Raw genomic sequence first — 22,111 nt, 5'->3', positions numbered from 1 at the left:
AAAAAAAAGTGGCTGAGGTTTGTGTTGTATTTGAAGAGTAGCGACCGAAAAAATCGCAAGGCATAGCTTAGCTCCACATACTGATAATAATATTATTGTTATTTATTTATTTATTTTAATTGGGCCACTCTTCCTTTCTACTACACTCTTGATCCTCTTCCTCTATCTTCTTCTTCTAAAGCCTCTGTTCATCTTTCTCCATGCTCTTCCACACCTTCTCGCTCTTTTCCCCTCCAAACTACAACGCAAACCCACCAACAACCCAAGGCTGCTGACGATCATCGACCCCATTTTGCTCTTTTACGGCGTCGCCACCACTTCCTGTTTCGACACGCAAACACTTATCGTCACCGTTAGTGTTTTGGCCGCCGTTGCTCTTTCTCTCTTCCTTGGCCTTAAGGTTCTTCATTTTTGTTCCTTCACTTCTGGGCTTCTCTTACTTTTCATAAAAATTTCTTTTTTTTTTCCTTCTTTGTTATAGATGTAATGTAACACTTACTGTTTTACTATAAGACCCACGTGCATTTATGTATTTAGTTATCTATGCTTTCGGAAATGTGTTCTTTTTAGTCATAGTGTGGGTCCAATTTTGCTAATTATTCACGTTTATTAAATAGTGTCTCTTGGTCTTAAGATTGATGTTACTTCTGCCTAGTGCCCTTCCTCTCAGCTGCTTCAATTTTGTTTTTGGAAATTTGCAAACATTCACCCCATTTTGGTGTGGAACAAGAGAGATAGGAAGAATAAACAAAAGCAGAGGCACAAAGGGATAGAAGTAACAAGTAATGTGATGGAAAGTATAGAGAAAGATAGAGAGAGATAGGATGAAAAATGATGTGGAATAAGAGAAATTTAGTGAATGTTTATAATTATTCTTTGATTTTTTTTGTTGGTTTTGATAAAATAAAAAACAATTTTTATGAGAGGGGTGGTGGTGGACTAGTGGTGAATGCAACAACCCGTTTATCTCATTCAGAAATTTGCTATAGGATTCACACGCATAATTGCATCCACTTTTGCTTACGGAAGTGTGTATGCTACTTTCTGACATGACATTGTGGTTCAAAGTTGATGCTTGTGATTGCTAATGAGTGATTGGATTTTGCAGGGTGATCCGGTGCCTTGTGAGCGTTGTGCTGGCAACGGTGATTATCTTTCTGCATTTGAGCTTAAACATTGATGTGCTATGCTTTATGTTGATTATTTAGGGAAATTATTAAGGCTTTATACCAAGAATATGAGGAACATTTTAAAATATTAGGAGCCAGGATATCACTATTTATGTGGATACTTGGGTTCTGCTTGATTGAGCATGTGGATAGTGAGGGGATCGAAAATACTAACAATTTCCCTCCTCTTCATGTTTTTGTCATATCAATGAAATGCGTAGTGTTTTTCATGTTAAAATCTCCACCTGCCAGGCTCCTATTTTCCACCTATTCAACCAAGCAGACATCAGGGGCACTTGGTTCAAGTTTCGAACAATATTCCCAGCAACAACATGCCTGAATTTGTATTCCCATCAGGGGAGCTATCAGTAGCAAGTGCTTTATGAATTTTGTTTATTTTCTACTGAAACTAAAACTTCGTACCCCATTGCCCAGAGGCTCTTCGCTATGCGAAAGTATGGGGGAGGGATGTTGTACGCAGCCTTACCCTTGCATATGCAAAGAGACTGTTTCCGGATTCGAACCCATGACCAACAAGTCACCAAGGCACAACTTTACCGCTGCACCAGGGCTCGCCCTCTTATTTTCTACTGAAACTAAAAGAAGAAAACCTTGAATGAGAAGATGCTGACTCAGGGTCACCTGTATAAGTTTGTGGATAACATGATCTTCGAATTTTGACTTGATGACAGGTCTTATTGGGTTTCTACGACTATAATGTATGACAGAATATAAAGCTTCAACGGCTCAACCAATTGTTTTTGGATTAAGATTTTGCTTCCTAGTATCCCAGTTTTTGCTCTCCTTACCCCTTTCCACCTATGCTTTCTCCTTTCAATAATTATATCACCCAGTAAATGGAGATATATTGTATGACAATAGGTCATTTGGACTGGAGAAAGAAAGTCTAGTACCTATTTTAGTGAATGGTTATGAATGAGAATTCTACTTTTTACTGCCATTTTCCCTCTCAATGCTTTTACTATTCTTGTGACCCTCTTTGTACTTTAACCAATGGGATTTCTGCAAGTCTGCCTTTCATAAATTGACTTGTGTTTTACATTGTATATGAAGTAAAGGAGAAACTTGTGTTAGTATTATTGACAGAAGTTACTATTTTTGAATAACATTGCTGACAAGCAGGTGGGACAAAATGTGTTTTTTGCAACGATGGCAAGATGAAGCAAGAAATGGGGTTAATTAACTGTAAAGTATACAAGGGTTCAGGTATCTCTTTCTGTTCTCATATGCATAACACAAATTATTATGATTGCTTATATTTTGCATTCTTTTACTTTGGATTCAATTCCTTTTTATTTACCACCTATAAGAATTTGTTTACTGTTGATGTGTGACTGAAAATCAATACTCTTTCTCCCCCCACGTTCATGAATGGCTTAAGCTTACTTTAGGCCTTTATATGGTTCTTTCTGTTTATGCGTGTGTTTCCACTTTATAGGATTGATATTCTGCAAGAAATGTGGAGGTTCTGGATATTCCCGTCGGCTATGAGCTGTGAAATTACTGTTATATCTAAAAACCATCTGTTCTGAAGTATGTAAGATCTTGTAACAATTTTACTGTCCATAGTGTCTTTTTTCTGTGAATCATTTTAATCATGCTAATCTGCGGCCCTTTGAGGTATTGGCCAATTGCTTTTGCATAAAATCAGTCAAATTTTGTTCTTATGTTAAATTTCCGTTGCAGAGATCTCATATAAGTGTAGCAATCATATCATGTAAAAAAAAAATGTTTTTAGTCATATAAATTTGACCGATGTAGTGTTTGATCTTTTTTTATATATAAGTTTTTTTTCTCCTTAATGATAAAATATGTTTTATATTTTCATCTATAATATTTATATATATGTAACTTTTTTTAGAAATATAAATTGAATAATAGATAATAACATAAGAGTAACTTAAATAAATAAAAAAATATAATATTTTTTAAGGTTTATTAAAATTATGTTATATTTTTAGTGAAATAAAATATATATTTTTTATGATATTATGTGTCTATTTTTAAATACTTAAATATAAAAGAACTTTATTTCATATTTCATCTTGAGTTCATAGGATCTGAGGACCGACCTTCCTTGTTGTAAGTTTTTGCTTCTAAATTTTTAACTTTAGAGCTACGAATCAAAATCTTTTAGCTAATATTATGTCAACTCAATATTTGTTTCTATAAGGACATACTTGAAGAAGGTTTTAAGTTAAACACCTTAAATTTGTGTGCAAATTTAGTTGGATTACTTTTAAAACATTATCTTGAGAAGAAGTGACAAACATAACTCAATAGTTGTGAAGGTAGTTAAGTAGTTAATATTCTCATATACATTAAAATATAAGTGCAAATTTGATTGGATTACTGTTAAAACTTCATCCTTTTTGCTTTCATTTTTTGGATTTGATAAATTTTTTAAATGCAAGATTAAATCATAAGATGTGATACTATTAGAATTTGTGATCATGAATGAGATAAAAGAGAATAGAGGAATTTCATTGATACCATGAATAATTACAAAAGGGATATATACTGTAATAACAAGAGATAAAACTCATAGACTATATTAACAGTAACAAACTCCAACTAACTTAACCAAATGAGATTAGACTATATTAACCGTAACAAACTGCAATTAGCTTAACCAAACTTAACAGCAATAACAGAACGTACAAACCAAACATAACAGCGATAACATACTGTAACAAATCAACTAACTATTTGCTTGACAATTTTCCTTTCCAGATACTATCTTTTAAAAGATAATATTCGTTAAAGAAAAAGGACATCAATACATGGGATAACCTAACAAATATAATTCATGTATACATCTAATATTGAGTGAATTGCATTGGTTGTATCCATATGAAATCCTCTCTATTTTTGTTCTTCAGTTTAAAGGATGAATATCAATCACATTCTTTGCTGGGTTCTACTCTCATACTTCATATTAGCTTCTTCTTCTTCCTCTTTCTGCAACCAACATGACAGCTCTGTCTTGCTACTTTTCAAAAACTCATTCAACACTCCTTCCATACTAGAAACCTAGATAAACAACACAAATTGTTGTGAATGGGATGGAGTCACGTGTGACACCATCTCAGGTCACGTCATTGATCTTGATCTTAGCTTACTTAATCTTCAAGGTCAACTCCATCCCAACTGCACCATCTTCAGCGTAAGCCACCTTCAACAACTCGACATAAGCTCCAATTACTTTTTTGGTGACATTCCCTCCACAATCTCTCACTTGTCCAAATTATAGTCACTTGATCTCAGTTTCAACTCCATAATGAGACTTGATCCATACACATGGAACAAACTCATTCAAAATGCTAATAATTTAGTAGAGCTTCATTTAGGTGGTGTGGACATGTCTTCTATCAGAGAAAACTCTTTGTCATTGCTAACCAATCTGTCTCCAGGTGAACTTCCAAAGTCCAACTAGAATACTCCACTAAGACTCTCGAATCTCTCTTATTCCGCTTTCTTCCATTGGCCATTTGAAGTCTCTTAACGAACTATTTCCGATTATTTGCAATTTTGATGGAATGGTTCCCTCATCATTGTTTAATCTAACTTAACTCTCCATTTTAGATCTTAGCAACAACCAGCTCATGGGACCAATTGGTGAATTCTCATCTTATTCTTTCAAATACTTGTCACACTCTCTAAGAACAAACTGTAAGATAATTTTCCAAATTCAATATTTGAACTCCAAAATCTTGCTGTTTTGAGTTTGTCATCTATTGACTTGAGTGATCATCTGAACTTTCATCAATTCTCAAAGTTCAAAAATGGATAAACTTAATCAATTAAAGTACACCTATTAAATATGATAAGCTTATAGTTATTTCCTTCCCCTATGATTTGTCATTTTCACTCTTTGTTAATTAAGCACACCTTCAACAAGTCTCGCAACCATTGTGGTTTCCCATTCATGAAAACATTATATCCCAAAAGTATTCCAAATAGCAACCCACTGATTCCACGAGAGGTCCAACTATTCCAAATTTCTTAAATTACCAAAGGATCGTGGAATGATACCAGTGATTGCATTGTGCGAAAGGTTAAGCCCTTTGAGAGAATGCAATTCTCCAATGACTTTCAGATGTTCTCCTTCAAACATATTATTTGATAAATCAATGCTGTGAAAATAGTTAACACCCTCTCGAGCTCCATGTATTGACCTTTCATTACAACCATTACTGAATCAATATAGAAATCTTGATCACCCATATATTTCAAACCAGTTTGTGATCAAATAAGTTTCATGGTGTCATCACTAGTTTCGGTGCCAAGCATCCATTTCCCAGGCTGAGAAATTTTTTATCCTCAGATAACAATTCTAGTGGGCCTTTGCCAACATCATACATCAAGAACTTTCAAGGCATGTGAGTGTGAATGACAACCAAACTGGTTTGAAATATATGGGTGACCAAGATTTCTATAATGATTCAGTAGCGGTTGTAATGAAAGGTCAATGTATGGAGCTCGAGAGGGTATTAACTATTTTCACAACCATTGATTTATCAAATAACATGTTTGAAGGAAAACTTCCGAAAGTCATTGGAGAATTGCATTCTCTCAAAGGGCTTAACCTTTCGCACAATGCAATCACTGGTATCATTCCAAACTCGTGGAACCAGTTGAAAGGAGAGATTCCTATGGCTTTGATCAATTTGAATTTTCTGGTTATGTTACCTTTTACAAAACCAGTTTGAGGGTATCATACCTAAAGGTGCACAGTTTAACACATTTGGAAATGATTCATATGCATGCAATGCTATGTGGACTGTCTTTGTCAAAATCCTACAATAAGGATGAAGATTGACAGCCACATTCAACATTTCACCATGAAGAATCGAGATTTGGCTGGAAAGCTATACCAGTGGGACATGCATGTGGGTTGCTATTTGGAATGCTTTTGGGATATAATGTTTTCATGAATGGGAAACCACAATGGCTCGCGAGACTTGTTGAAGGTGTGCTTAGTTAACGAAGAATGAAAATGACAAATCATAGGAGAAGGAAATAGTTTATCCAAGTCAATTGGTGACAAACTCAAAACAACAAGATTTTGGAGTTCAAATATTAAATTTGGAAAATTACCTTGCAATTTGTTCTTGGAGAGTGACAAGTATTTGAAAGAATAAGATGAGAATTCACCAATTGGTTCGTGAGTTGTTGCTAAGATCTAAAATGGAGAGTTGAGTTAGATTAAACAATGATGAGGGAACCATTCCATCAAAATTGCAACTACTCAGAAATAGTTCGAGACTTCAAATGGCCAATGGAATCGGGAATGTTTCCTGAGAAAGCAATATAAGAGAGATCCAAGAGCCTTAGTAGTATTCCAGTTGGACGTTGAAAGTTCAACTCTCAGCTTTTCATTTGTATTCAAATACAGTCTTATAAGATTGGGTAAGAGGCTTTCAGTTGGCAACTTCCCATCTAATTTGGTGTCTGTGAGATAATAAGAGAGACGAGAGAGGAAGACAAATAGGTTAGCAATGACATTGAGCTATCTTCGATAAAAGACATGTCCACACCACCTAAATGAAGCTCTGCTAAATTAGTAGCATTTTGAATGAGTTTGTTCCATGAGTATGAATCAAGTCTCATTCTCACGGAGTTGAAACTGAGGTCAAGTGACTGTAATTTGGACAAGTGAGAGATTGTGGAGGAAATGTCACCAAAGAAGTAATTGGAGCTTAGATCAAGTTGTTGAAGGTGGCTTAGGCTGAAGATGGTGCAGTTGGGATAAGACTGACCTTGAAGATTAAGTAAGCTAAGGTTAAGATCCATGACATGGCCTGAGATGATGTCGCACGTGACTCCATCCCATTCACAACAAACTGTGCCGTTTATCCAGGTTTCTAGTATGGAAGGAGTGTTGAATGAGTTTTTGAAAAGTAGCAAGACAGAGCGGCTAAGACCTTCATTGGACTACCCACCAAGAAAACGGCTGCAACAAGAAAACGAATGCACTAACACTGTACAGCTTTCGCAAGCAAGAAAAGAAAACGAATGCACTAAATTTAATAAATATTTACTATATATATTTATTAAATTTTAATAAATATATATAATAAATATTTCAATAAATATTTAAATATATTTATATGTATATATATGCATATTTTTAAAAATATTATTGTTTGGAGTGTTATTCTAAGTAAGATTTTCGTTCATTATGATCATGTTTTCTTTTTATTTTTTTTAAAAAAACAAACTTGATTTAGTTTTTTTTCATAATTTGCAAGCTTAATATTTTATAACAAAAATTGAGTGAAATTTTTTAATTAACAATACAGTTGTTAATTCTTTTTTATTTAATCTATCTTTTTAGGTTTTAAACATCATCTAAAGATGTTTTAATAATAAAAAAGTGTTTTTAAAAATGTTATTCAATTTTGATTGGAATTGAAAGAAAAAAATTATATTAATGTTAATTATTTGAATTAATACTTTACATTTTAATTATTTTTAAATTTTATTTTCATATAGATATTTGCATTATGATATTTTTCGTTTGAACTTAAATTATTTTCAAAAATATATCAAGGCATTTTCCACATAAATTTTGTTTTTAGTTTTATTATGGTTAATTCCATTTTAAATTAAATTAATTTAAAAATAACTTTTTATTGAATATTTTCATGAATAAATGTTATAAAAAATTGAAATTTATTAAAATAAATAAATATTTTGTGTGTTTCAATCAAATACTCAGTGAGAAATATTTTTTTTCATCAATGATGCATTGAGTGCGAGTCATACTTATTAAGCGCAGCAATCACACTTAACGTGAAAATTGCATGACAAGTTAAGGTAAGACAATTAATTAATTGTTGAAAATCTCATTACAAAGAAATAACACTGATTCAAATAAATGTGTACCGTGTACGTGCGAGACGAGACAATCTGTTAGTCATTTAAATATTATACTTTTGCATTTGCTTTGAATTGATTGAGCCTGGAGTTAGTTGGGGTATACTCGCAACATTGCAACCCTCATTCTTGGTTCTTTTTGTTGGTTGGGATCATAAAAGGAAAGGAAAATAAATAACTTTTTCTATCTTTGTGTAGCCTATCGTCATTCGTCACTGATCTTTAAAAAGAAAACAATTAATCAACCTTAATAGGATATGTTTGACTGTCAATACGGAAAGATCCATAATAATTGAAAATATGTATTTGGTTTCAATATCGTAAAACTTTGATATATTTTCTTTAGATACTATATATATATATGTGTGTGTGTGAAGCAAATAAATTAAGCAGAAGCTAATAGCATCGAAGGAAATGATGAGTACCCGCTTTTGCATGAACTCGATATCGGCAAACAAAGTTTCATGCTGAAAGAATTGGAGTGCGTAGTTAGTCCAAAGGAATAGAGATATTCTAACTTGGAATTTTCAAAATAGTAGGCAAACCATTTTATTCAAAATACAAACTGAAATTATCTTAATTAGTTGCTAGTTTTTTACTAACTTATTGCATATCTACATAAATTCACAATGCCTATATATTTAGAAGCTTAAGATGCTTCATGCTGGTAGTATAATACCTTTCTGGATCTAACTCTGCTTAAACCTTTCTCCAGTCTACTCTCCAGGTTCTTTAATTCCTTTAGACTAAGAGAGCTAAGAGCTTCACCAAGGATGTGCCTGGAATGCAAAAAATCACATTGAATTGTTTCATTTCGATGGAGAAGTCTGCTAAATAATATTTTTAAGAGAATGGAACATTGACCTGTTTAGATTCTGAATGTCTCTGATTTGTCTTTTAAATTTGGACGCTTCCTGCTGATAAAACTGGTATTGATAAATAGTGTCAAGCAGTTAGAGAAACCTTGTGGAGGAGCATTAATATATAGTAATTAATTTAGTGATAGGAGAATTAAAATGCAACTAGAACACAGAATAAGTTATAAAACAAATAATTGATTTTTCAATGTGATGATTTGAATTATGTGTTGAGAAACATGCATGATATAGTCTATAGAGCCCAAGTGAAGAGAGAACATGAACACGAGAGATATTAACAAAATCATGTGTATTATTGATATATCATGAGAGAAAAAAGTTATATATATATATATATATATATATATATATATATATATATATATATATATATATATATATATATATATATATATAAGGAGAAACTAAGTAATTTAACTGTTATCTTATTGAGCTAATAGATGACTGATTTCTAACTATTTCAGCCTGTATATAATCTATGATGTCGTAAAAAATTGGTTAAATTTCGGCAAATCATCCTAAACTCGTCAAAATAGGTTGAGTTTCATTATGCGATTAAATGTGAAATTTACATAACTTGCTGACTGAATGGGTCAACAGAGTGGATATTTTTATGAATTATTTTGTTGAAATTATATTGAACATATTTTTATTAATTTGTTCTGATGATATTAGTATATGATATTAATTTTTTAAGAATATGATTCAAATAGTGGATATTTCTTTCTTCATAATATAATTTATTTTATATTTAAGAATAATTTATTTTATATTTAAGAATATGATTCAAATAGTGAACATTACACAACTATTATCAATTATGTCAATCAATATTAATTTAATAAATTATTATTTATTTTGTTATTCTGTTACATTACTTTATATTTTTTCATGATAAATTTTTAACATTTATACTAAAGACTATTTAGTAATAGGATTGTATTATTATGATAATAAAAATATATTTAGATTTTTTAAGTATTTATTTATTGGATAAATCAACTTATGAATTAAATATTATATATATATATATATATATATATATATATATATATATATATATATATAATTTATTATCAATTCAATCCAACCCATAATAGACTAATTGGATTGGATTGCTTGTTATTTTCAACCCATTCTTAAAATTTGTCCAATCCATTTTTAATTTTATGAGTTGAGAGCATATTCAATTGGTTTGATCCATTTTAACATTATCTCGTGTGTGACTCATCGCACCCCTCAATACCAAACTGTCAAGTATTGGTGAAGATGCCCCTTGAACATTTGAACTCGTAAATGCCACATTCAACAATAAGCATTAGACTATTAGAGTATCCTAATGATAAAGGATTTTAGTGGCTTTGAGAATCACTACAAGAAAAATGGCATATACCTACAGACAAAAACTATCACTATAAATAGAAAATTCGTAGGTAAATGTATGATAGACTTTGTCCTACGGACGTTTCTTCCATCAACTTTGAGGAGGTGTATAATGACGACTAATTGTCTGTTACTATAGATTTTACCTACTATATATAGTGTGTAGGTAAAAGTCATTAACTTCTACTTACATCTCCTAACTATAGGTAAAAGTTTTTAATATGTATCTATCATCTTCAATTGTAGGTAAATGTTTAGATCTTAGAAAGAGCTTAGAGCATACATAATTGAATTGGGCAGTGCAACAATCCAATGATCCTTCTAGCTCCAACTCCAACTAGCTTTGCCAAGTTCATAATTACCTAGGCCTTGGCTAGAGCAGGCCCTCCACTATTTTTCATAAGATATTCATATGATTTTAATTAGAACCAAGGTGAAACATGGTAATGTGACTACTACTCATGATTAAGATTAACCTACCTGATGAGAGAAGGCATATGCCATGGTTCTTTCCCTCTTGACTGCTGCTTCTACTACTCATGAGGTTTGCCAATTGGATAGCACCATATTACTAAAGACACCAATAGCAATCACCTTTGCAAGCATCAAATGGAACTCAGCTCATCCACAAAAATTAGACACAAATTTCAATTCTTACTATAAAAATCACTGTCTATCTCTTTGTTGCTGGATATGTAAAATACTTAATTGTAATTTGTAAGTAATAACACACTGACAGACAACAGTTATTCTGTGTACAAACTTATTTGTGCTCTGATTCATCTTGTATGAATGCATGAAGTGCCTCAACTACTAGGGAGAATGACATAATCAAAATAAATAGTTGTCTACACAAGTAGTAGAACAAGAAAATTCAAGATGTTAGTGCATATGATGTAATGTACCAAACAGGAGAAACTATTGAATTAAGTTTGCGATAGTTAATTCAAAACAATGTCATACATAATTCTTTTAACCTCATACAAGCAGTCATTTAAAGACTCAACATTGTAAAATTCAAACCAGAATGTCATGTATTATCCCTTCTTTAACAAACTAAATTGCCTTGGTAAAATATATATATCTTTGGGCAACTCAATATAGTTAAACATGCCAATTCAGAATATTTTTTTTACCATTTATTATGCAATATCATTTAGCATTTTACAAAATTTTTATGAAAAATAGTTCTACATAAATATAAAAATTTTGTTTTGTGGATATTTACATTCAGGATAAAAATTACATGTCAAGTTGTCAAAAACCTCTCAAATGGAATCAGACCTGATTTGTAATCAACTGTAACACTGATAATCTCTACAACTTACTTTTACATGGTTACTAATTTTATTATAGAAGTATCATTCTAGTAACAGGCAACCAATTGGCTATGGTATACAGTAACAACAGTAGTAGTAAAGGAAATGAGGAATACTTACGGCATTTGTAAATGCAGACAAGACTTCTAGCCTTTTATACCTGAAATAAATCATTAGTTAAAACTGCAGACATGGTTGAAATGATTAGTCAAACAGTAAACAGTAGTACTAAAAATACCTTTAGAGTGCACACAACACAAGCATGCACGCACACAAGGTACAAAGTTTAGACATGTTTGCATCTAGCATTAAGTAGTGATTGTTGGACATTTTCATATTTTGAATACAACATGCAAACAATGGCATATAGACACATGGCAAAAGGTTATCTTTTAGTACATGAGATGCAAACTACTACATATGGACACATGGATATGTGTGTTAGGTTAAGCTAAAATACAAGTGTAACAATAGTGAAGCAATTAATTCAAAAAAAAAATTCCTCCACATGTCAGTTCAGCCCCATGCTCATTCAATAAATTCATCTATTCCCAGTTTAAAAAAAAGTCCATAACTTTATCCCTTAATCTTACATGAGAATCGAGAACTAGCCCTCAGTACAAAACTTAAGAGAATAACACCAAGCACAAAAGTTAGAAAAGGAACACATGAGCCAAATGTAGGTTCTTCAGCTTATAAAATCTAGCAATACCAGGTGGTAAAGAACTAACAAGTTCCCTTTCACGCAGGAAAAACAATCATGCTTTCTACAGAATGTAGTCAGTGCACCACTTTGTCATACATATTCACTCATACCTTATGAATTCTACAATTTGATACATGACATAATTGTACAGAAAAATTCTCCAAAACTAATTATTACAATTATAACTATAATAGAAAAGGCAAAAGCAATTACAGGGTTATTTCCAGAAGAACTATCCAAGCACCCCTCTCCTACAGTCCTACATACTTTAGGCAACAAAATTCAGTTACAGTACTTAAGTAGAAACCAAGAAATGAAGCATTGTTGACAGGTACTGACAATAAATAAGTAAATAAATCTCACCCATAAGTATACTCTTGATCGGCTTTCTTCCTAGACGCGGCCATAACAAATAACAAAAATGTAAGAAGACCACATCCAAAAGTCAAGTGAACCGCATCAAGCACCAAACCTGAAAACGCCAAAAGCAGAGATTCAATATGAAATAGTTCATTTTAAACCAATCATCCAAAGCAAACAATTCTGAAAAGTAAAATTATCGTTGTAATGAAAATTGAGCGCTGAATCTGACCTACGCAACCGGTGAAGAGTCCAAAGAGCCATTCGGTGGTGGAGTACGCGACATTGAGCGACATTTTATTACCAAATTTATCCTTTAGCTGCTTCATTTGTAACTCCCCACTCTACCATTCAAACTCTTGACATCCTCTCTCTCTGATGTTTGGTCTCCACTTTTTCAAAACTTGTTTACTCTTTAGCTGTTACTGCAAATTATGCCCATTTTGTTTCAATTCTCAACTCTCACATCAGTTATATTGATAAAAAAAACTGTACTAATTACATATACAATAAATTAAATTCCAAAAGAGAAACACAACACAGTATATTCATGTTAGAGTAGTTAGTTAAGTGCTAGAGCTTATTAGGATTCTATTTGAACTCTATTAAGCTTGTCGACAGCTGTATCAAACAACTGAGTTTCCAATGCAAGCATCCTACGCTCATATAAATACTGTTCACTTTTGTTAATCAATGTAATTAGTATTCTCTCATTCCAGAATATTAGAAGTTAGAACACACACACACTCTCTCTCTCTCTCTCTCTCTCTCTCTATATATATATATATATATATATATATATATATATATATATATATATATATACACTTAGATTTCTAACAATATGAGCAGTTGGGTATATTCAAATATATATATATATATATATATATATATATATATATATATATACTTAGATTTCTAACAATATGAGCAGTTGGGTATATTCAAAAACAACCTTTGAATTTGATTGTTAATCTTATTTTGAAGTTTAAATTCACTAATATAGTGAATGGGCACCAAATTTAATGTCCAGCATCAATTTCCAACTTAAAACGCAAGATACTATAACATAACCAAGCTGCGAAGTATAGACTGTATAGTTGTTAATATCAGTTAGTATAGAAATTAATTAAAATATCATGTCAAAGTTATTGGTCAAAACTTTAAAAGTCTAATGAGAGACGCAAACCAGAAAACAAGAAAACGTGGTAAAAGGTTTACCTTGATATGCGCATATCACTGTTGACATCACCGATGACTCTGGGTTCATAAAAAGTAAGTCCAAGGCTATGTCTTTTAGCCCCAAGAATTACTTTTGCTCCCTTCAGATAAAAAGGATTTGAATAGTCACTAGTCAGAACTATTACCATTTGTTACTAGACCTCTTATCCATCTTCTATATTTGCAAACAGAAAAATAAAGGAAAATGTACATTTGAAAAAAATACCGGTGTCACCGATGATGATGTATTTGAAGAGATAAACGTAAGACATTCTTAGAGGTTAAGGTTGAAAATTGAGATCGATGGTTGGAATCTCGAATTGTTGTGCAGAGAATAAAAAGAAGGGAAAATGATGATTAGGAATCAAAATGAAATTTAAACAGTTCCAGCCAAGCGAAGCCAGGTGAGGCAAAAGAATACGTTTTCTTTATACTATACCCACTTTCTCTCTCCACATTTTGGATAAATTATTATTAGGTACTTTTAGATTATATAATATGATATATAATTTAAAAAATGAATAAAAAACATGATAATAGTATATAATTAAGTGTTATTAATATTTTTAGATTAAAAAATTTAAATATGTGTCATGGATTAATTGAAACCATATAAATTAAATACTCCTAAATTATCTAATAACTTTTCCCACATTCCTTCCTCCTCCCTTACCACTGTTACGGAACTTTGCTGCAAGCTACAATCAAATTAATAAAATATTATGATTAATGATATGATCAAGTATATCAGTAGAATTACAAAAACAAGAAATGACACGATGGGAAATTTACCAAATACTTAGATTTAACAACAACAAGTATATGGATGAAATCTCTCTCTCTCTCTTGCAAGGATCAAATCGAAGTATATATCTGTTTCGTGTAGGGACAAAATAAAAAAATATTAGCAAGCACAAGGACTAAATCTAATAGCTTTATAACGTTGGCAAATGATGAAACAATTTGTAATCGACTTTTCATGTAGAAATAAAATGTTTTTCCATATAGGAACAAAAATGAAAAGTAGCATCAAATGTAGGGGTCAGATTTTTAATTTAACCACCAAAAGTATTTCAAATTGTAATTTTTTTGTCAAGCATAGACAAGCATTTTCTTGAATAATGAAGAAAAATTCCCTTCAAACTGTTAGTGGGTGTGTACACTAGTATACTAGTATTTCAGTCCATCAAAATTTCCCTATAGATCTTGGCAGGAAAAAAAAACCAGGTAAGTGGAACTGTCTATTCTCATTTCTAATTGGGATTTCCTATATACGTTACAATATCTAAAAGAAGCTAATTTATTTGCACAGAGTTGTCTTTCCTATATATGTGACAATATCTAAAAATAATCCTATGAGTGATATCTAGATAGTTTAATCATCGTTTTGTGAGCTTCCAAGGAACTAAATCAGGATTTCTAAATGCTTGGATGACCAGCAACGAGTCGTTTTCCAGCCAAAGACGATTCCAACCCCTTTGAAAAACAGTTTCTATGGCCAACATAGCACCATTTAACTCTGCATGTAAAACAATTGAAACACTAAGATTAAGAGAAAAACAACCCATAACAGTCACATTGGAGTCCCAAAAAATACCACCACAGGCCGTGGGATCAGGGTGGCCTTTAGCAGCATCATGGTGTTACATTTAACCCAAGAACAAGGCGGGGGAATCCAATCAACTAGAAGGATGGAAAAAGCTTTAAGAGGGTGCACCGTAACATTAAAAGCCTTTAGAATGCTTAAATCAGCTATGAAAGACCTCATAGTACCTTTGCTAAGATTACCAATGAGTTGAACCGAGGCCAAAATCAAGCACTTGGCTGATTGAAGAGTAACCATGGCGTTGTCAAACCTGAGTTTCTTCCTGGAAAGCCATATAGTAGAAATAATATAAACAACAACCGCAATATAAACATGAGTTAGTTGAGAGCTCTAATTCTGATCAAAAGCCAACAAAGCTTCAAGAATAGATGGGGACTGCACGTTTTTTTGAAACAAAGAGAACCATAGCCAAAGAGATTTAACAAAAACACAACCAAAGAATAGGTGATCCGAAGTTTCAGCTACTGAGTGACAAAGGCTACAACAGGAAACAATAGTGCAACCCCTTTTTCGAATGACATCATCAGTTGGCATCTTGTGGTGGAAAATCCTCCAAATTAGAAAGGTTTGGAGGGGGGAACCACATCATTTCAGATCATCTTGGTCTAATTAAGAATCGCACCTTAAGAATTCAAGAAACAGAAAACAACCTTGAGGGAGAGGTTCCAAGAATCAGAGTGAATCCATATTAGTTTATCAGGATAATCCTGAATAGGGATACAAACAACATTGATCTATTGGCTAAGATTTAGCAACTTATGAAGCAGAGATTGGGGAATGAACGAGTTGTTGTAAAGCACTCAGCAAAACAAAAGCTCAGTTAAAACCTCATAACGAGTTTGAAATTGGGATTGAGATTCCAATACAAACCTGCAACATCCTATTCTCCTCCAACTCTGTTTGTTGTACCTCTATCGCATTCACTTCGTCCTCAGTTTCCAAGATAGTTCAACCTCACGTCCCTGAGATCGAAAACACCACAATTAGGTTTTCTCTTAATTAAGCGAAGGAGAAGTTAAAAGACATGAATATTCTGTGTTGTGTAGCTTGAAATAATTAACCTTCACGCTGTTATTCTATTAAGAAAAATATGCCGTAATTTTAAAACAACATTCATTCTGGACCAAATTAACCAAACAAGAGCATTTTCTATCATTTCTTTGATTTTTTTAGCTTACTAAATTTACCTGTGTATTAGCTTCAGAGACAGATTCTGCATTTGTGGAGGCAGCACATGCTTTCTTGTACCTATCGATAGTTCCTCTAACACTGCAAAACAATACAACAAAAGAATAGTAAAGATGTTGCAGGAAGAGGTCGATGTTGCATCAGTGAGCCGGTGTAAGTTTAACTTTCTCTTTAATTGAAGTGTCCAAAACACATATATAATGGAGAGAATAGGTAAAGAATTGACGTCAGGAATGAGAAGCTTTATTCCACAAAGATGAAAGCAATAAAAACATATGGGAAAGAGAACTAATTTGCCTTTAGCCATTCTTAGAATCTGCTATCATCATGTTACTTTTAGCTACTTAGGGTAAAGACATCAGAAGCGAGAATAATAATATCTAAACACTATGATGTATTTTCTTAAGAAATATAGGAGATGAGGATGAGAAAATGAGTTTATAGTTTCTCATAAAAATTGTTTCTCTACACTTCTAAAAATATTTATTTCTCCTAAAAGTTGTTTCTCTACACTTCATAATTTGTTAGTTTTATGCACAAAATCAAATTCTTACACGTTTGCTTTTACACGTTTTGCCTTTTCATCTTACATTCATCTGTTTTTTGTTTTTTTGTTTTACGTACCCATAAGAAATTCAAGTTATTTAAAGTAAAATCACCAGATAATACCCATATGTGCTGGGAAACGCCCTAACCATATTAGACTTTCCTCCATTATGTAAAGGACAAAATTTACGAAAATGGGAAACAAATTGGGACATCCATAACCCTCGATATACTTATTAGTTTAAATTTATTTACTTTATGCTCAAAACCAGTTTATAACGAATACTTTAGTAAGAATTTTAAAAAATATTGAAGCATTATAGACTAAAAATGCCCTTAATTAATTATAAACAATTAATCCTGTGAAAATTCTGTTGCAACCTTAAAGAAAACTGTACCCATTTTGAATCAGGAGCCCTAATATCCGATTTGATTGCTTCTTCGTGTAACCTCATAGTACGGAGATAAAAATATTTTTTAAAAAGAGAAACTATATTAGTACAAATTACATTTTTGTTATCTAATAAAAATAGTATACAATTAAAAGATATAAAGAGTATAAGATAAGATGATTAATGTCATAAAAAAATATATACAAGTTTACTATGTGAATAAAAGTCTGAAAGGGTTATTTTTTTAGTTTGCAGTTTCTGCGCATTTCCCCGTGATCTATCTCTCATTAGAATTGAAGTGGTCTTCCTCCAACTTTGTGTACATATGGAAAAACGAATTGAAGTGATCGAGGTGTGACTAAATACTGAATAGTGAAAAGTCTGAAACCCTAACTCCCAATTGGATGAGATGTTTGTGTTGTGTCACTATACATTGACAAATAAGTGGTATTAAGTAGGAGTCAAGATGGAAGCAGCGCGGCTCATTGAGTGCATGACAGCTTTGTGCAGCAGGCCAGAAGACCCTTTTAAGATTTGAAGGATGACAAGTGGAGAGAGAAACTCAAGAGAGAGGGATTGGTAAAGCTTAACAATAGCAGATACACCAGGAAGCTAAGATTTCTCACCTGCAAATCTTTGTAACCCTAACTAAAGCTTTCTCTTCATCTGCTACATACTTCATATTGTTTCACCTTAACGTCTATAATTTCTATCCCTTACACAGATCTGCACCCTTCTAAACAAATCACTGGGAAGACGCGTGATAGAGAAACAATTAAGTACAAGAGTTAGAAAGAATGATATATACATGGGGAGCCTAGAGTATTCATCGGTCAAAAGTTAAAAAAAAACAACTATTTTTCAAAGTATTAATGCTTGTTTAAATAATTAACCTCTTTTAATAGACATTTTTTCATACATATAAATTAAAAAATTAAACTCTTAATCTCATATTATTATCTGCTAACTATGCCTTTCAGTCATATATGATACCACATAACAAACAAAAATAATCATAATAAGAAAAAAGGTCTTAACAACCCCATATATAAAACCCTTGTTGTTTCTAGATATGGTTTGTGTTATTTAAATGGTTCATAAGATATGAAATGAGATTGAAGGAGAGAAAAAGTACGGTGTTGAATTAGTAGTAAAAGAATATTTGAACTTGTTGTTGGCATACTCAGAGGCGTCCACGGCTTGAGAAGACAACAAGAGCAACCTCAGCATCACACAGAACAGACAATTCATAAGCCTTCTTAAGCAAACAAGGGGTGTGTGTCTAGCTAGCTAAGTAGGTTATACCTATGCAATGAGAACTATTTGTAGTTCTTTGGTGTTATGCAACAAGTGAGGAGAAAATGTTGCAAAATATGGAAGTGGGATGGCGTATGAGACAGGTATTTATGGACAGAAAATAGACCCTCCAACTCTCAGTACTGAAAATAATAATTTGGTAGTAACTCCTTGTGTAATATTTGGAGAATAAAAGAAAAAGGGTATAGTGAGAAGGGGTTTGGGATTTCACCTGTCAACTTTCATGCTCAATGAATTAACCGTTCATTTTTCTTCATGTATGGGGAAAAGGTGAGGAGAGGGACAATGAAAGTGTCTTTTTGAAAGTGACTTTAAAGAAGGATATATCAGCACAGCAAAAATTTGGCTTTTAAAGAAGGATATATATAAATTGAGGGAAAAAAAATGAAAAGATCAAGCAAAGCAATTAACTTACAAGAGATTTCCATCCGGAAGGCATCTCCTGAAAATTCAAACAATAATGTAAAAGATATCAGCACAGCACAAATGCACAACCCTATCGAGTATCAATATATAAATATACTTTATTCATGGAATGAAGAAACCCTCAATAATCTCCCCGAACATTTCTCCGAATAATGCACAGCAAAAATCCTTTGACAATCGCAACATTTTATGAACAAAGAGCTATTAAATCAAATCTGAGTTTCATTTCAAATTATAAGAAAGGTAGAATAACAGGAAGATTGAACTAAACAATAAGAATTCGAAGTGAAAAACCAAAAAGATTCGCAAAATATTGAATGCATTAGTTGGGGGAAATTTAAGAGCGAAGGAAAGAAAAGGGACAAACAGGTAGCCTCCATCCTTGAGCTCTCTGAGGAAAGCGCCGAAACCCTTTTCTCTGACGGATTTGAGTTCGTTCTTCACCACCGACGCCATCTCGCTCTTCTCTTTTCAGGTATCTGAAGCTGGATAAAACCTTGTCAAATGCGAAGGTTCTATCGATCTGTTTGTTGGCGATATTCTGAACAGCTAAAACCTCTCTTCTATCTTCGTTACACGAAATCACAACCGGCGTGTGCAGCCTCGTTTCATCTTCACTCAACGGCCTGCAAATACGACACCAATTTATTTTTTTTTTCATTTTCAGTTTCGGAGCAGTGAAACATTAAAACAAACCTTAATGACCGAGTCAGCGACGAGTTAGAGCGAGTCAAACTCACCTGCACCTCACGAGGACCTGCACATTGACACCTTTGTCCTTATCATTATTGAAAATCTCATTACAAAGAAATAACACTCATTCAAATAAATGTGTACCGTGTACGTGCGAGACGAAACAATTTGTTAATTGATTTAACCATCGTACGACAGGGCCCTTAATCTGCGAAACAAAATGCTCATTCTTTAGTTCTATGCCACTGAATAATAACCCAATCTATATTGGAACTTTCATTAACACACAGCCATTATCTTGAGCATATAGTTAGGTTTGTGGCTATGTGTTGGGGATTTCAGGACACAGATTCTTCACCAGTTTTCTGACATGACTATAGAACGCGGAAATGTTGAATGAATTCTTCTTACTCTTTACAGATAACAAGGAGAATCAACCGCATATCATTCTTGTTTACTCATGTTATGACATCTTATTCATGCCAAAACATGTAATGGTAGGCACTTATATTTGTTAAATTGCATGAGCTCTAATTTTTTTCTAAATAACATAGGATTTTCTTTTCTCCTAATTAACTCTTGCAGGTACCAAACTCTCTTGCGAGCTTGTGGCCCCATATATTGTCTTGTACACAACACAAGGAGTCAAGTTATAATTTTATTTCATTATATATTGTCTTTTTTCTCACATTCTACGAAGGATAGGGGTTTTTGCTAGATTGCATCAATCACATCCACATGCTCATATTTATTACAATCAATGCTGACGCAGAAACGCGTCTTTTATCTCACATTCTAGGAAGATAGGAATAAGGCCAAGTAGGTAACTCTTCAGTAAAAGTGTAAACCCTTCTTTCTTTCTCTCACAGTTTAAGTACATCTTTTAATATCAGGCGGAAAAATATGTTTGAGGTAAAGATATTTTTGCAAAGAAATCAGGGCTCTTGTTTTTACTTTTACTTTTATCCATTGGATTATATTGCATCATACGGTACAGTAATTTCAACTAAAAATCAAACCTACAGTAAATGTTTTAACCCACCTGGCATGTATGAATCTCTGTGCATGTGTTTTTTTTCCATTCTAAATGGATATTGTTTTCATTACCACTTAGAACTTGAGTAGACAGGACTGAGTTTTGGCCCACTACTTTAATTTTCGTGGTGCCATAAGCAGAATCAAGGGGAACGGTCATGGCAGGAGGTCGCCAAAGCTCAGAATGTTCATCCAATACTTGAAAAGATTTTATTATCATTAATATTTAGCTTGTGGGGTCATAGGGCAAGGGGAGAAAACAGTGAAATGAAACATTCTTCTGCATGGGAACGTGTAAAACTGATGAAATAAAAGAGGTACGGTGGTGGTGGTGGCATTTGCAGCATAGTGGGGTAAGGGCTATGTTGAGGAAGGAATCTTAATGGCAGAGGATAACTAGCTTATATAGCGCTACATAGCAAAAAGTGTCAAAAACATGTTAATAGCTTTAGGTGTTTTCTTTTAGGATGACTCCAAGCTTTTCTCACGGGATAATAAACCCATTCTCTCTCTTCTTTCCCTATGCATTAATATCTCTGCCCACACACGTTAAAAGAAATTTTGGTCTTATTATAAAGTGCTGCAAAAAAGAAAAAAAACGATTATAAATCATGCAATTTGTCAAATTATTATTCGATCTCCACCTTCCTCCAAAAACAAAAGGCAAGAACGCTTTTGTCCTTCTCTGCTGTCGTTTTTATTTACCTGTTCTGAATAAATTGAGTGTATGCGTATGGTTCGATTATATTATTAGGGTTTATGGAAAATTTTGAAAAATGGGTGATTATTTTTCACAAATTGTCTTAAACAAGCACTTCTTATAATGATATAAAGGTAATAATTATATATAAATATTTTGGGATGGCGTTTAATTTTGTGATTTCTGAAAATAAATATATTTCATCGACTAATTAAAATCTCATAATTAAGCATCGTAAATAGGATTAATCTCACCTAGTAAGTTAGGAA

At 32.7% G+C, this 22,111-nt stretch overlaps 1 protein-coding gene and 1 pseudogene across 24 annotated transcripts; one reads left to right on the top strand and one right to left on the bottom strand.

Annotated features, from left to right (window-relative positions):
• Positions 1 to 99: 99 nt before the first annotated feature.
• Positions 100 to 2,846, top strand: LOC114383689 (annotated as a pseudogene).
• Positions 2,847 to 3,769: 923 nt separating this feature from the next.
• Positions 3,770 to 21,519, bottom strand: LOC114383045 (agamous-like MADS-box protein AGL5). Of its 24 annotated transcripts, none has more exons than XR_003660380.1 (16): positions 19,782 to 19,813; positions 19,404 to 19,430; positions 16,733 to 16,814; positions 16,416 to 16,507; positions 15,713 to 15,807; positions 14,732 to 14,812; positions 14,613 to 14,637; positions 13,940 to 14,040; positions 12,951 to 13,143; positions 12,722 to 12,830; positions 12,572 to 12,624; positions 11,773 to 11,835; positions 10,814 to 10,927; positions 10,617 to 10,723; positions 8,937 to 8,998; positions 8,776 to 8,851 (listed from the first exon to the last, which is right to left on the bottom strand). XR_003660380.1 is itself a non-coding variant. In XM_028342625.1 (11 exons), the coding sequence occupies exons 4-11, from the start codon at positions 19,868 to 19,870 to the stop codon at positions 7,120 to 7,122; spliced, it is 516 nt and encodes a 171-aa protein (XP_028198426.1). In that variant the 5' UTR covers positions 19,871 to 20,040; positions 20,111 to 20,171; positions 20,252 to 20,315; positions 21,150 to 21,519; the 3' UTR covers positions 3,770 to 7,119. The 24 variants fall into 24 exon arrangements, 9 of the variants coding, with proteins under 9 accessions (XP_028198426.1, XP_028198429.1, XP_028198425.1 ...); XR_003660379.1 differs by having other exon boundaries at positions 11,773 to 11,812; XR_003660382.1 differs by having other exon boundaries at positions 11,773 to 11,812; positions 12,572 to 12,617.
• Positions 21,520 to 22,111: the final 592 nt, after the last annotated feature.

This window comes from Glycine soja, chromosome 14 (assembly GCF_004193775.1).
Source record: "Glycine soja cultivar W05 chromosome 14, ASM419377v2, whole genome shotgun sequence".
NCBI lineage: Eukaryota > Viridiplantae > Streptophyta > Magnoliopsida > Fabales > Fabaceae > Glycine > Glycine soja.
The sequence above is the reverse complement of the archived record's forward strand: the minus strand, read 5'-3'. Positions and strand labels throughout refer to the sequence as shown.